Genomic DNA, 17,188 nt, shown 5'->3' with positions numbered 1-17,188 from the left:
CAATATCTCGCAGAGGTAATTCCTGCTAAGACTTACAGGGAGGAATTTAAAATAATGTTTTAACAGTTGCAAGAGAATTACATATCAGCAGAAAGCGTATACTTGTCAGATCTTCCATTACAAATAAAAATATTCAATTCCAGTTAATTACAGTGCTTCCGCAGATGTCTGTGCTACTTAACCAGTCTTTGATGTCAGCAGGTACATGTACTAACCTAAAACGCAAGACAGCTAGACAGTGGATGCATTTGTTCAGTAAACACAATTAAATATTTATTAATCACACAGGTAAAAGTTATATTCAAAAGAGAACATTTCCAAATGAAAGTTTCATAAAGTGGGAGTGTTGGAATTTTTTTTAGATTGCAAAACATAACTATGAACTATTAAAATATAATAATTATTTGACTAATTGTAAAAGATCTTCTATAGATTATTTAAATTGGGATAACTACAGCCCCACATGCAGCCCGAATAAGTTGCAAATGATCAATGTCCAGTATCATGAATACCACAGCCTGATTGCCAGGCTACAGGCGTTTTGGCGAGTAAAGGGTTGCAGAAAATGGGGGCATGTCACCCCATTTTGTAGGTGTACCAAGCTCAGTGACTGCATCCTCAGATGCAGTTTAAGGATGAGGGAGGACACAACAGTATGGTGGCATTTCATGCAGTGTCTATGTGTGTCTTCATTACTAATCGGAGTAAAAATGGAAAGGATGGATGTCTAGGTTGAATGCTCCATGTCGCACATCTTTGATTAATTTGCAATTTTATACCAACTACGTTCAGACAAAACTACTTATCCTAAGCAACCAGTAATCTATAAGCAAATTAGTATGCAAATAAATCAAACTAATAAAAAAATCCAGGAATGGCTCCCCGGTCTGTCCAAGTCTCTCCAAGTCTCGCCAAGCCTCTTGCTCCTTATAGCACAAAAAGGTAAAATCTGTGTATAACATTTTCATGCTCACAACTCTTAAGCAACATACATTACACCCAACTTACTTCTAATGCATAGAGATCAAATTTCATATGTGCAATAAGTGTAAGAATATTAATTTTGACTGTGATCAGAATTTTTTTGTTATACTGTAAAAAGGAAAAAAGGAAAACCTGAATTTTCATTGAGTGAGGACTGCAGTACATTTTATCTGGGGACACATTTTTTAGACTATTACAAATCATTACTCCATCATCCATTTTTATAAGGATCCTTCTTGCTGCATATAACACTAATGCATAACCCATAGAATCCAAGATAAGTTCCCAGACTTATGGGTTAAAATGTTCGCAGAACTGGCAAACTTGACATTTAATGCATATTTCTTTTCAAGCCTATAACACAACTCGTGCTAAAGTTCACAAGCTACTGTAGTATTCACAGAACACTAATTTTAATAATAGCTTATGAGATCTTATCGTGATGTGTGATAGATGTTTGCATATCATGCAAATGGTTTTTGGATGGCTGACAGACAATATGCAGGTTGACAATCCATATATTTACACAAAAAAGTCGACATACACAATGTCAACATGGACAAAAAGTTGACATGGGTTTTGGGGGATATTTTTCCTTTTCATTTTTGTTTTAAAATTTTCTCAGTTTACATGTCCTCCTTTTGCTTGAATTGACCTTTTGCTGTCAAACGAATGATTGTTGACCTATACATTGTCTGTGAACTATACTACACGCCACGCAAAGCTACACAAAACTGTGACTGGAAGAAGAGTTAAATGAGGACACAACTGCAAAGGCCCCCATACATTAGGCCGACTTGTCAGACCAGATTTCCCTTGAGCTCACCCAGCAGCTCCCCGGGAGGGCTCACATTTGATGCGCCAATTCTGGAAATCTGTATTTTTCAAATCTCCTGCCTGCTGCCGCAAGGGATACAGAGCAGGGATAGCACCTCTCCTGCCCTGCGCTATCCCCGCTTTGCAGATATGTGTGTGCCAGCAGTGTGGCACTGCTGGTACACACCTGCATACCCTATCAAATGCATTACATTGTGGGTGCTAAAAAGCATCCGCGATGGGCTGCACATAGGATTCATCGACCACCGACTCATACACATGCAATTTGGACCGATTTCATCTGATATCTTGGCCCGATCTGCCAGAATTGGGTGAAATAGGGCCCAATTCGCATAGTGTATGGGAGCCTTAAGCGTCAACAAATGACAGTCTCTAGGAGTAAATGATGAACCTACAACTGCAAAAATATTAAAGGTACATAAAAATTTAGGAACATTACAACATCTAGGATGACATGCCAAAAATGCAGTAATATATAAGCAATCCCAGTATCTCAGATAGTAAAATTAAATAGTAAGATTAAATACTATTGTGGTCAAGTCCCAAGCTGGCATTCTCCATAATAATAATGAAAGAATCTAACTGTTAAACATAAAACAGAATCCATTTGTTTAACATTCTATAAAGGTAATGATATTGTTTGTCATGTTTTGCAGTTCATGGAATCCCAACTTGATGCATGGACTTGAAGACAGAAAATGTAGGTGCATGTACATTTTCTAAGAAATAAAGAATTTGATGCCGACAACTAACTCCCAAATCTGCTAATAACATCTTTTAATACAAAGTAATTGGACATTGCATGGTAATCCTTGCTGACATTCTTGCAGAGCTCTTGGGTTCTGCAATTTGCAGAAGCAAGGTTGGAGTACAGCTGTATTTGTGCATTATGAAGTAAAACTCACTCTGCACAAATAGAATCCCAACTCACACGTTTACTCTGGCACTGTCATTGTAAAAGGAGTTCATTGGCAAAGCCAGAAAGAAAGCTCACACAAAGTATACATAGAACATATCCTCAAATGAGAATACTAATTCCCCCTCTGCGACTTTACGCTAAAGTCTATTTTAACAGGTGGATGTGCTAAATCGGGAAACTGCAGAGGAAAAGACAAATCACCTTTTGTTGTAGTTACCCTTTTGAGGGACACAATACATTTGATTAGTTTTATAAAGCAGTAGCAGTAGAACTAGAACAAAACCAATATTTTTGCTAGTTTGCCATTCTTTTTTTTGTTCCATGAAATGTGCTTTCCCAACAGTGGATCCTTGGGAATCTTAGGATTATATTAACTAAAAGTGCAGGTTTATAGTAGTGGACATGTTGCCTATAGCAACCAATCAGATTTCACTTAGCATTTCTATAGAACCATTTTCAAGGGAATAGGTAGAATCTGATTGGTCGCAATAAGTCACCAAGAATGCAAAAACCATCCAATCAGCTCATGAATAGTATTTTCAACCAGTACATCCCGATCAGCAAGCAGATGTTCATTGGAAAATAAAACATTTTACATATTACATCTGAATCATTGTATGCATCCACACAATTACCCTTTAAAAAAAAAGTCCATTTCAATAGTGGCTAACAAACAAGTGTCTCCTCCACATTTAAATGTTAAAAATAAACAGAGCAAAGTTTAAAAAAAAGAAAGTATAAACGTAAAATGCAGTTAGAAACCAAGTCACAACCATTAATGAGAGTATAGCTAATGGACTTTACAGTCCAACACAGAGCAATCTTGAACATTTTGTGTGTGTGCTATTTTTGCAGTCAAGAGGTTAAAAGAAAAAGTCAATACTCACTATAGGAAGGACTGAACACATATCTAGTAATAATGCTGGTCTGGTGAACCACTCATAAAATATAAATACATTACAGTTCCTAATGCTGTACCTGAGGTTCTTGAGGTGGCTTGTGTAATGCATTGAGGGCCTCTTGCAGTTTCACTTGCAGTTGGCAAATATGCTGTTCCTTTTGATGTAGCTGCTCAGTGAGAGCAATATTACTTTGCCGCAGTTGAGTCTCACTGGACTTTGCTGTTTCATAACATGCATTCAAGTCATTATAAATCTGACAATGGGGGGAAAAACAATGATTAGTACCCAGCCATTAAGGTTTCAGGAAATAGAAATGTTACAATCTACATATAGAGAACTGTACTCTGTTTATTTCTTTCCAAGCTGTGAGACAAAAGAAAATGTAATGGTAATTGTTCTTACTATATATTTCCCAAAAATTGATTAAATTCTCATTTATTAAGGTTAGTACAGAACCATCTTAAAAACTACAAAGGAACACAAACCCTATACCACATTACAAGTCATATGTGCAGCTCGATCATCACAACAAAAGTTCCACTACATGAGTACACTAGGCTGCAGAATCCTTGAACTATCTTTTTCTTGCATGCTGATATGCTTTGAATGTTGCTAACAAAAGTGCAGTTACTTATCTCCAATTCACAAAAGGTGCCCAATCTGGGCATTTAGAGCCAAGACAAAAACTTAAACTCTTTTTTACAGTGTTCCACAAAGGATTCCTGAACATTTTTTTCCTCTGTGGCAGGAAGCATTGTCTTGCTAAAAGAGGCCACTATCATCAGAGAATACCACTGCCGGGAAGGAGTGCACTTGGCTAGCAACAATCTTTAGGAGCGTGTGAAAAACATCCACACGATTGCCAGGACATTACCCTGAGCATTACACTGCCTCGGATGGCTTGCCTTCTTTTCCATAGTGCATCTTTTTGTTCCATGATCCCATTCTGATGCTCACGTGCCTAACAGGCACTTTCAGTGGTGGACAGGATTCAGCATGTGCAATCCGACCACTTTGTGGCTACGCATTCAAGCTATGATGCAGTGTTTAGACACATTTCTATCACAGCCAGAATAAACTTTTTCAGCAATTTATGATACAGTAACTCTTCTGCAGAATAGGACAAGACAGGAATGCCTTCACTCCCTGAGCATATATAGGAGCATTGGGTGCCGATGGCCCGGTCGCTGGTACACCTGTGGTCCTTCCTTAGACCACGTTTGGTGGATACTGGCCACTAGATACAAGAAACACCCAAGTGCAAAATGGGGCATAAAGGGCCCACCAAGAGAATGCAGTTGCGGGTACCTGGTGAAGAGGTGTGTCCAAAGTCTGGGTAGGTGTTTTCATTAATGGGAGAGAAGAGCATAACTAACCCATAATTTGCTTCACATGTTCTGCTTTTTCAGATTCCCGGATACTGCACTGCGCACATTTTAGACTACAACATTTTATCTGTGCCCTCTTTAGTTTAATGATTATGATGATAATTTATAGCATTTTTAGAATAATATTAATGTCTCCCTTTAGCTCAATATTATCAGTGCCCCCTTTAGATTAATCATAATAACCTTTACCCACTTTAGTGTAAAGAAAAAATGTCCCCTATGTGTTAGTCGCAGCCACTGACACACATGCACTTTGTGTGTCCCACACTTGCACTTTTCCATACACTGACACAAAATCGTTTCCACAGCAGCAACCATCATATGCCCCTAACATGGTCACACCTGATTAGCGGTCTTGTTAAGCCCAGCTTGGCCAAGCAAATGGTTAAAAGCACATATTTGGGATGTTGTTAAACACAAGCTATTGAATATTAAACTGCTGCCTTTGGAATGAGGCAGTTTCATTCTGGTCAGCAGTCAAATAAATATGAATGAATATAAATGCCAGATTTTACTACAGTGCTAGGTGTAAAATAATTTTTCTAAAATGCCCACTAGAATCCCTGGTCTGCATATAAAATTAAAAAACTGTGAACAATAGTCAGCAGTGATTAACCCCTTCCTGACACAGCCAGTTTTTGCCTTCCTGACAGAGCCATTTTTTTCAAATCTGACATGTTTCACTTAAGTGGGGATAACTTTTTTTTGCTTTTACTTATCCCAGTGATTTTGAGATTGTTTTCTCGTGACACATTGTACTTCAAGTTAGTGGTAAATTTGGGTCGATACAGTCTGTGGTTTTTTGTGAAAAATACCAAAATGTCGTGAAAAAATGGAAAATTTAGCAATTTGCAAAATGTCACATTTTCTGCTTGTGAGACAAATAAACATACCACTCAAAATAGTTAATAACTAACAAAGACCATATGTCTACTTTATGTTGCCATCATTATTTCAACCTCCTTTTCATTTTTTTGGACACTAGGAGGCTTCAAATATGAATAGCAAATTCTCAAATTTTCAAGAAAATTTCAAACACTGATTTTTTTAGGGACCAGTTCAGTTCTGATGTGACTTTGAGGGACTTGTATGTGAGACACCCCCATAAATGATGCCATTTCAAAAACTGCACCCCTCACAGTATTCAAAACAGCATTTTGGAAGTTTGTTAACCCTTTAGGTGTTTCACAGGAATTAAAACAAAGTGTAGGTGAAATTTCAAAATTTCTTTTTTTTTGCAGAGTTTCAATTTTAATACATTTTTCTAACGAATACAGTAGATTTTACTAGAGAAATGTGACTAAAAATTGATTCCCCCAATTCTTTTGTTTTCATAAATATCCTATATGTGGCCCTAGTGTGCACGTTGACCAAACCACAGGCTTCATAATAGAAGGAGCACCTACTTGATTTTGGAGCCTCCTTTTTATGAGATTTTTTTTTAGGCACCATAAGTGCTAAAAGTTAGGAACCTCCCCCACAAGTCACCCCATTTTGCAAACTACACCCTTCAGGGAATTTATTTAGGGGTATAGTGTACATTTCAAACCCCCAGGGATTTCACCAATTTTGATACAACTGGGCTGTGAAAATGAAAAAATTTAATTTTTCATTTTCACAGCTCAGTTGTATCAAAATTGGTGAAACCCCTGGGGGTTTGAAATGTACACTATACCCCCTGATGAATTCCCTGAAGGGTGTAGTTTGCAAAATGGGGTCACTTGTGGGGGGGTTCCACTGTATGGGTGCTTCAGGGGTCATTCAACCAGAATCTGTGCTGCAAAATCCAAAAATCACTCCTTCCCTTCTGAGTCCTGCCATGCACCCAACTGGTATTTTTTGGTCACATGTGAGGCATTGCCATACTCGGGAGAAATTGGGGCACAGATTTTGGGGTGCTTTGTCTCCTTCATTCCTTGTGAAAATGAAAAATTTTGAGCCAGATCTGCATTTTTGTGTAAAAAAATGTAATTTTTTACACAAAAATGCAGTTCTGGCTCAAAATTTTTCATTTTCGCAAGGAATGAAGGAGACAAAGCACCCCAAAATCTGTGCCCCAATTTCTCCCGAGTACGGCAATGCCTCATATGTGACCCAAAAATACCATTTGGGTGCATGGCAGGACTCAGAAGGGAAGGAGTGATTTTTGGAGGTGGAATGAAAGGTGGGTGCTATGTCGCATTAGCAAGACCCCCGAAGCACCAATACAGTGGAACCCCCCCACATGTGACCCCATTTTGCTCACCAGCTTTGGGAGGGGGGCTGGCGCTGCGGCTGGTGGGGGGGTGGGAGGGGTGCTGGCGCTGCGGCAGCCGGGTGGGTGGGAGGGGGGGGCTGCCGGGTGGGAGGGGGGGGGGGGCTGGCGATCGGTGGTGATCGGTGCTGTACTTAACAGCACCGATCACTGTATATATATATATATATATATATATATATGTGTGTGTATATATATATATGTGTGTATATATATATATATATATATATATATATATATACACACATATATATATACTGTATATATATATATGTGTATATATATATATATATATATATATACATATATACACACATATATATATATATCTATATATATATATTTATATATATATATATATATATATATAGGTCATATAAATGAATTAACCCCAAATCAATTTAACTGTGCTGCTGCTGGCGGGGGGGTGGGAGGGGGGCTGGCGCTGCGGCTGCTGGCTGGGTGGGAGGGAGGGCTGGAGGGAGGCTGCCGGGAGGGAGGGCGGGCTGCCGGGCGGGTGGAAGGGCGGGTGGGAGGGCGGTTTGCCGCTCGGTGGTGATCGGTGCTGTACTTAACAGCACCGATCACCACCGATCTCTGTGTTACCGAGCGGCTAAGCCGCCGGTAACACAGAAAACGCTGCAATTGGCTGTTCACTTTTGAACAGCCAATCGCAGCGATCGCCGACCGGGGGGGGCACCCCTGCCCCCCCTGGGCGGCGAGGGGGGATGTCTGCTTTCAGGGACAGCAGACATCTCCAAACTGTCACCGCGTCTATAGACGCGGTGACAGTTTAAAGCCATGACGTATATATACGTCATGTGTCGGGAAGTACTTCCCGACCATGACGTATATATACGTCAAATGTCGGGAAGGGGTTAATAATACAATACTTACAGGATTACATATCTTAACTACTGGTTTGGCAACAGTTACATCAACATTTGAAATTCTGTAAACAATGAATTATTATATAACCATACTTTTTGGTAGGAGATGGACTCCGTAATATGAGCATCTTCCTGACTTCTCAGTACTTTCTGTGTGTCCATATTGAGTGACTGCAGCTGTTGTATGAGTTCGGCCTGTTGTGCCGCATGCTCATTACATTGTTTGTATAGATTCTGAAGTTCCTGCAATTCTTTTCTGTTAAAATCAAAAACACAGCAATTAAATTCATTAATAAGAGTAGATGCAAAAGGGCCTTGAGATTGCACTGCCTGGTGTTGTACAGAATGCATTCTGTATGCCAGAGAAAAACAAACAAAATATTACTGCCTATAAGAGCTACGTATGCAGCCATGTGATGCAGAGCAAGGTAGCCATAATGTCTCACATTCCCACACAAATTAATTTATTTACACTACTGCAAATCTAAAATATATATACACACACACACACACACACACACACACATATCCACCCCCTGAGCTCCGGGACCTAGTTTTTCATAAATATAGTACTGCATACTAGCATAACATCAGTCTCCATGCAACCTGTGTCCTTTCAGCTCCACCCCTGACAAAAATAAGACAGACATAGGTTATCCGGGCTATAACTAATACTGCAAATCTAGCAAATATGATCATGACGATTTTTTCAATAATTTGACCAAAACATTTAAAGTTTACAGCCTGTTAAGTAGAGATGTGCAGACTCGGATTCCGGAGATCCGAGCCCCCACGGACGTCATCATTCCGAGCCCAGTTCCGAGCAGCGCTCGGAGATTCCTGCCTGACTCTGGTCCATCCGCGTGGTCAGAACGTCATCTCCCGGCGCCGGATTTCGCGAGGCTTTAAAAGCGGCTGCCGCACCCGCCATCTTCACTCCAGTCTAGTAGTGGGTTGGGATAGGGTGTGTTGGTGCTGCTGCTGGGGCTTAAACTTGAGCTTGACCTTGAACGCAATATTTTTTATTTGCTGGGGCTGTCTCTCAGTGCTGCTGTGTAGTCTAACTGTGTACTTGTAGTACTACTGTCTCCTCTGTGCGGTCTACCTCTGGTGTGCTGTAATTAATTATTTTATTCGCTGGGGCTGTCTCCCTCAGTGCTGCTGTGTACTCTGTTCTCCTCTCTGCTTAGGAGAACAGTCTAACTGTGTACCTGTAGTACTACTGTCTCCTCTGTGCTGGGGCCTACCTCTGGTGCTGTGCCTGTAATATTATATATTAATAATATATTATATTATAATAAATATATATATATATATATATATATATATATATATATATATATATATATATATAGTCCACTGGTGCTGCCTGCACTGAATCTGCCAGTATTATTTAGTTACTCAGGCCACTGTTGCCACTGGGAGTGCTACTGCCTACCTAGTGTACCTACCTAGTACATACTAGGCTGCTATATCTAATTTAATAAAAAAATAATACTTGTGCTGTGTGGGACTGTAAAAAATAATTCCATGCTGCTAGTGCACTGACGTGTGCCACTGAGTGCCACTGCCAAGCAGTACCTAATATAAAATTAATTATTATAAATTCTGCTGGTGCACTGCATAAAGCTACTGGTGGTGTGTAATATAATAACTACCTTTTGTGGTGACCACTGGCAGTGCTACTGCCTGCCTGCCTGCCTGTCTACCTAGTAGTTTATTTTACCTACCTACTAGGCTGCTATATTATTTAGTGTTCATTCTAGCACCCGCTATCTTTGAAAACCCATGTAGTTCCCCTTCCCTGCCTGGGGTGTCGCTGTCTGCTGTAGTGCTTCTAGCACAGTGTGGTCTGTATATCAGCACTGATATGCAAACCAGACCTGTACTAGAAACACCACAGCAGACAGCGACACCCCAGGCAGGGAAGGGGAACTACATGGGTTTTCAAAGATGGCGGGTGCTAGAATGAACACTATTATTAATAATTAATTGAATTATATATAGTCCACTGGTGCTGCCTGCCTGCTCTGAATACTGTGAATAGAGGTTGCCAGTATTATTTACTCAGTCCACTGTTGCCACTGGCAGTGTTACTGCCTAAGTGTACCTACCTACAGTAGTAGTACAATTACATACTAGGCTGCTATATCTAATTTAATAAAAAAATAATACTTGTGCTGTGTGGGACTGTAAAAAATAATTCCATGCTGCTTGTGCACTGACGTGTGCCACTGAGTGCCACTGCCAAGCAGTACCTAATAATAAAATTAATTATTATAAATTCTGCTGGTGCACAATACTAGTATTGCTGACGTATCTACCTGTCTTGTGCCTAGTACTGTCTTATCTACCTGTCTGGTGCCTAGTACTGCCATATCTACAGTCTGGTCTGGGGCTCACTGCCTAATACTGGCGTATCTACCTGTCTGGTCTAGGGCTCACTGCCTAATACTGCCGTATCTACCGTCTGGTCTGGGGCTCACTGCCTAATACTGCCGTATCTACCGTCTGGTCTGGTGCCCACTGCCTAGTACTGCAGTATCTACCGTGTTGGTGCCTAGTACTGCCTCATCTACCTGGCTGGTCTGGTGCCCACTGCTGAGAGTCATTCGTATGAGGGACTTGTCTTTTAAATGCATACAACTGATTGCATTCCACTAATGAGAGTAATTGATTGCTGCACCAATCGCCCACTGCTCCTCGGCTGCACTGTGTAAACAGTGCACGATCAAGCCAGATAGGGGTCTTGTTGGATGTTAAACTGATCGAAACAGTTACACACTTGCAGACAAACTCTGTGCTGCACGAAATGCCCACTGCTCCCTGGCTGCACATGGTAAACAGTGCACGATCAAGCCAGATAGGGGTCTTTTTGGGGCCTAGTTTTTTAAACTGCCATCCTGTCCGCCGCTGCAGTGCCACGTGTTTGTGCAGCACACTTGTGTGGCTTAGCATAGCGATCCAGCTACCTCTGTGCAACCTTTTGCCCTAAAAACAATATTGTGAGGTGTGAGGTGTTCAGAATAGACTGGAAATGAGTGGAAATGAATGTTATTGAGGTTAATACAGCATAGGAGCAAAAAATTAATAAAAAAAATTCTGCGATTTTAGCAGTTTTTATGCTTTTTTAACAAAAAAATCAGAACTCAAAACCCCAAACACAAAACACTTAGGAGGTGTTTTGCCAAAACCCATTAGAACCCAAAACCTCAAGGTAATCAGAACCCAAAACCCGAAAGGTGGCCGGTGCACATCCCTACTGTTAAGTAAATTAGCTAGTAATACCCCTTTCAGACAGAAAAATCCCAAAAACCCAGGTATTTCCCGGCTACAAAAACCCGGGTACAACTAGGCAGCAAGGGGCTGACCCCCTTTCACACAGGAGCAAAAACCCGGGTATTTCCCGTGTCGACCCCTTTCACACAGAAGCCGGATTTTTCCTGCAAAACTCTGTGTCATAAGAAAAGGACAGTTTTAAAGGCACACAGAGATGAGGTCATCAAAAGTGGGTGGTGACTGCTCACTGCATTGCATTAACCATGGCATGACACAAGGATATGTTGTAAACAAGTTTTATTGTTTTTATATACTGGAAGGTACATGTTACCTCACAAGGCTGTCAGTATATTTGCAATGTTTGAGTACACTGTGGCATCTTTGACTGTCACAGTCATCTGTTTGCCGATATCCTCCTCCCCTCTCACTGCCAGCAGCTCTCACCTCTTGCTTCTGCCAGTGGGCCATGCTATCCTTTTTTCAGCTCCCTAATGACCTCAGAGGCCAGCTCCATTGCCATGCCCTCCCAGCCAATCAGAGAAGCCTATCCTCACAACCAATCAGCCAGCACCCCTCCAGGAGAGCCAATCAGTGCCTAACAATGTGTAATAATCCCAAAAACCCGGGTCGTTTCCTTTCAGACAGCCGGCGACCCGGGTTTTTGGAATACAGAACCGAGAAAAACCCAGGTAAATACCTGGGTCGAAGTCCCGGAACTTTAGACCCGTGTTGACCCTTTCAGACAGAAGAAAAACCCGGGTCGACACGGCAAGAGCAGGGAAATTCCCGGGTCTTTTTTTCTGTCTGAAAGGGGTATTATTGTAACCACCAGATCATCTTATTATTTTTTCTCAGTATTCAATACTGAAAGAGAGGGGACCACAGTTAAGTTGCAGGAATATTAACAAAAATGAAAAAAGGAACATTTCCAAAGGAGAGGGTCCTAACAGAACTATCAAAACTAGAAGTGGATAACTCAATGGGGCCACATGTTATACATCCAAGGATACTAAACTAGCTTAAAGGGGTGCTGATAGCAACATTAATAGAATTATTCAACTATGCACTGACTACAGGAGTAATTCCAGAGTTCTGGAAAAGAGAGACCACTGCACAAAAGCGGAAGCAAGGAAGATGTAAACAACTACCGAGCAGTAGAGAATTTGATGGAGACACTCTTAAAAGAAAAAGTTATAGATTATCTCAAAACCAGCAATTTTCAGGATCCCAAACAGCATGAATTTACTTGGAAGAGATCATGAGATATAGATAGAGCTTATGTAGACCAAATAAGTTTTTGACGATTTGACGAATGGGATTGGATACTAAGTTGGTTGAAAGAATAAAACCTTGGTTACAGGATAGACACCAGAGTTGTAGTAAATGAAGTGCATTCACAAAAAGGTAATGTTACAAGTGAAGTACCCCAGAGATACGTACTTGGACCAATTATTTTTAATATCTTTATTGCTAACATTGTAAATGGTACTGAAGGGAAAGTATGCCTTTTTACTGGTAACATAAACTTATGCAAAAGGAGATACACCAGGAAGGCTAAAACAAATGGTTGATGATCGAGGTAGACTGGAGGAATGGTCAAGAGAATGGCAATTACAATTTTATGTAAAAAAAATGCAAAATCATGCATTTAGGTCTCAAAAATAGTATTAATGGCACTATATTGGAAACTACTGAGGAGGAAAGGGATCTAGAAGTTACTATTTTAGGTTATTTAAAGGCAAGTAAGCAATGTAACAAAGCAACGAGGAAGGCAAGTCAGATGCTTGGTTGTATAGGGAGAGAAATCAGCAGTAGAATGAAAGAAGTAATAATATTATTGTATAGGTCATTGGTAAAATTTCATCTAGAATACTGTGTCCAGTTCTGGAGGCCATATCTCCAGAAGAATATAAAGACATTAGAGACAGTACAAAGAAAAACAACTAAAATTGTACATGGCCTATAGCACAAAACGTACCCGAAAAGATTAATCTGAGGGTCATTTGTGTTTGTGGTACCATCTATATCGTTAACAATATCAGCAGTGTCACATCTTGCAGTGTGTACGGACCTTACAAAAAAAAATAAGGATCAAATAGGGTTTGAGGTTAAAAAAGGGGAAGACTTGAAGGGTGAAATGGTTCGTATCTGCCATTAAGTTTTATGTTTCTGTATAGCCACACCATCATTGTTTTCTCCAGCCTCAAGCCCCACCTACACCTTGCTAGCCTTGTGCCAACTCCATGCATCGCTACAGGATCAAGCCACCCCCTCTGTCTCTCCAGCCTTAAGTCCCCTTTGTGACTATCTTATCTCTGTCCAACTTTTAAAATGAATCTAAAGCCACCCATACACGGAGCAATAACTCTGCGCGTTTTGAACTAGATTGCATCGCATCTAAAATAAAATGCATGCGAATGGATTAAGGACAATGCGTTTTGAACTACTGTAGATGCGATACAATCTAGTTCAAAAGGCATGGGTAGCACATACTTTATGTGCTGTGTGATGCAATGTGCACGGGAGCATGCATTGCACCGTGTGTGGGTGGCTTTACAGATCTCCCATTTTACAGTCTTTCTACACAAATGGTCACTCGCCACAAATTGCACTGACACCCAAATTTAAACAAAAACAAAGACATAATGACAGATCAGCATGCAAATAGTTGCAGTCCCTAAATGGTGTTGGGTTCTCAATATTTGTCCAACTCCTTTGTATACTTTTTATACAGTATGCACAATGTGTTTTTCCTTACTGTTGCTCCAGTCACACCAAAAAAAAAGATGCTCTCTGCGTACTAGGACTAAAAGCATGTTCTAGTGGTGTATTGAGCATTGCAATCAATGAGCAAATATTTCTGACATGCTTCAGAATGATAGCGCCTAGACATTTTCACCTCACAATAGCAGCATCTACAGTTAACTGGGGGAATGTGCAATGTTGAAAGTCACTGAGCACCTCAATATGACACAACCCTAAAGTTTGTTATGCATTTGAATAAAAAATGCACACATTTTGCCAGCAAAGTTCAGTATAACGTTCTCCAATTGCACCAGAAAAATGAAAGTAATAAGCATTATTACTCCAGTTCTTATTATGAATTCTAAGGTAAAGCTCCACAGTTCAGACTGGCATTCTGCGATATTTTAAAGCAAACACCAATGTAAAAGTTTACACACCACTGGAATTTTACAACACTGCTAAAATGTACTTATTTATTATGTGAACTATAGCTATCACAATTACCATATTCTTTTAAGTGCAAAATAACTCCACTTACTTGTCCATTTTACATAAAACACACTATAACACTTGAAATAACTCAATTACACAGAATATGTGTATTCTCCAAGTTTACTCCTGCAATAACTTCCTATGGCACACATTCATGGTATAGTTAAAAACAAAAGTGTTTTCTTAATTCATCAACATGATACAATATACGGAAAATGAAAATACTGTACAGAAGTTGGAAACAAAAAAATACGTAATAAAGGTGAGCAGTCCGTACACACTATCACGTGCACTTTAAAAAAGAAAAAAACTACTGTAATCTATATATGATGTCACCAAACTGCATTTACTTAAGAAACAACTTTACTCAATAAAGGTTAGTAGACTAAGGCATTTGACACATTACACTTAGAGCTTGATTTTCACTCTTCTTTTTCCAGGTCCATTGACCTGCAAAAAATGTCACCAAACGTCAATACTCAGTAGGGAAACTGTATCTGTGAAATCATTAAATACCATTAGAGACAAATGGATATGTCCTGAGTACTGGTACCTTAACAGCTGATAAATGGCTGAAAGTGAGATGTGTACAGGGGGGGTGGTTGGTTTTAAGTAGAAACATTTTTTTAAGAAAAAAAGACAAATTAAGGTACACCACTATATGCAGGCGTTTTACAACTTTACATTTGATTAAAACTACCAGGATGCATCACTTTGGCTTCATGGTACAGCTTTAAAAATAAGTTTATTTGAACCAAAGTATTGTCATTATTGCCTTTCAGCTTCTAATACCTAAACTAAAATTCAGTTGCTGATTTTTGCAGGCATCAACTCAAGGCATACTTCTGTCTATTGGTGATATATATCAATCTTGTGAGAACGAAATTCATGTTTAAAAAGGGAGCCATAATATGACAGTGTTCCCGTGAATGTGTAGGACACCTTTAGTGCCACATACTCCTTATGTGTTTTATGTTTGATGCGTCATAGTGTGTCAATTTTATTCTTTACCTTTTCAATCATTAATAAAAGTTACGTTTTAAAGAAACTTTTTTAAAGTAGTGCCCCCAGAAAAAGAGAGTACTTTCTCATCTCTTGTCAATGGGGCAAATGTATCAACTAGCGTTAAGTACATATCTGCACTTAACGCTAGTTAAATGGAAGATTATGTTTTTTAAGATGTACTAACCGCGCACCTAACGGGCGCTAGAGACAGCCCGCCAAGTAACGTTCGGCGGGGCTGTCCCCTGCATTCCCCCCCAGCAATTAGCGGCCACCGCGATGTAGTAACAGACTTGAAGGCTTATCCTATCCCCACTGCAGGGACAACGCTAGCCCTACTGCTGGCTCCACACCGCGCTTGAGAACTATACAACAAGAAATAACCTATTATTGAACTAGATGGACGCCAGTCTTTATTCAGCCTCACCTACTATGTAACTATGGATGTATCTATAATAATTTTTGAGATTTCAAATTTTTAATAGACACCTTAGTCACTGGAGTTAAAGCACCAGACACCATCTACATTGTCTGTTCCAAATGTCCAACTACATTAAGCATTAAGAGGTATTTGAATGCTGGGTCTACTTTAGTTTATTGGAATTTATGAGGAGGATGATGAATTTCTGGTCATATGTAATACAACAGTTACCGGACATCAAGTAGAGAACCAAGGAGTGTGAAATAAATATGTAGAAATAAAATAAAATGGATACAATTGCACAACAGTGCTGAAAAGTCTATAGGCACTAAGGAGGAAAGAGGATGGGGTGGTTACGAAATTGCTAATGGTAAACATTGTCTTTTAGATCGGCATCAGGCTACTATCCTCTCTTCTTTTGCACATGGGTTCTGAGATAAATCCCCAGACTTATATATTACTAAGTGATTCATCACGCCCTACCGGCGCTCTTCACACCGTTATAGGGGCTCCGCCCTCTTAACCGGGGAAAGCAGTTATTGCGTAAAATATGGTTTGTGCAGGAGGGGCGGGTGGGGAAATACTGGTGGTGTAGGAGTTGTGGGTGTTTAGTGGTGGTGGGAGATGGGAGCGGGTGGTGCGTGACTGGGACATCTGGGTTTGTTCTGGGACTTTCTCCGGACACAGTTGTTTAGTGGTGGTGGGAGAGGGGTGTGGGGTGGGTGGTGACAGGGATGGGGGGTTCTGGGCGGGGACTGGGTGGGGTAGGTGTTTAAACCTGGGTGGGGTAGGTGTTTAGCAGCGGTGGGAGACAGGTGGGGGGTGACTGGGACAGTCGGGTCTGGGTGGGGACTTGTTTCGGACACACACACATACCTGGCTGGGTCAGCTTTTAAGCTGCAGCGGGGTGGACGGTGACAGGGACGGTTGGTTTTGGGCGGGGACTTGCTTAGTGATATGCATGGCCAGGAATAGAGATGGGCAGAATGGGTCACCAAAAAGAGATGGGCTCAAGCGATCAAGCTGTGCGAAGATCCGGATCTTTTAGACGATTCACCGGCTGGCTTTCAAAAAT

General features: G+C 40.5%; 1 protein-coding gene across 1 annotated transcript in view; it reads right to left on the bottom strand.

Moving 5' to 3' along the window:
- CNTLN (centlein) overlaps positions 1-17,188 on the bottom strand; it is a 309,550-nt gene that overhangs the window by 201,116 nt on the left and 91,246 nt on the right. The window contains exons 8-9 of the mRNA XM_083184414.1: positions 8,268-8,430; positions 3,719-3,895 (exon numbers count right to left, since the gene is read on the bottom strand). Of these exons, the coding sequence (XP_083040540.1) occupies positions 3,719-3,895; positions 8,268-8,430 (340 nt within the window). The remainder of the gene's footprint in view (positions 1-3,718; positions 3,896-8,267; positions 8,431-17,188) is intronic.

Source organism: Crinia signifera, chromosome 1 (assembly GCF_055691185.1).
Source record: "Crinia signifera chromosome 1, ASM5569118v1, whole genome shotgun sequence".
NCBI lineage: Eukaryota > Metazoa > Chordata > Amphibia > Anura > Myobatrachidae > Crinia > Crinia signifera.
The sequence above is the reverse complement of the archived record's forward strand: the minus strand, read 5'-3'. Positions and strand labels throughout refer to the sequence as shown.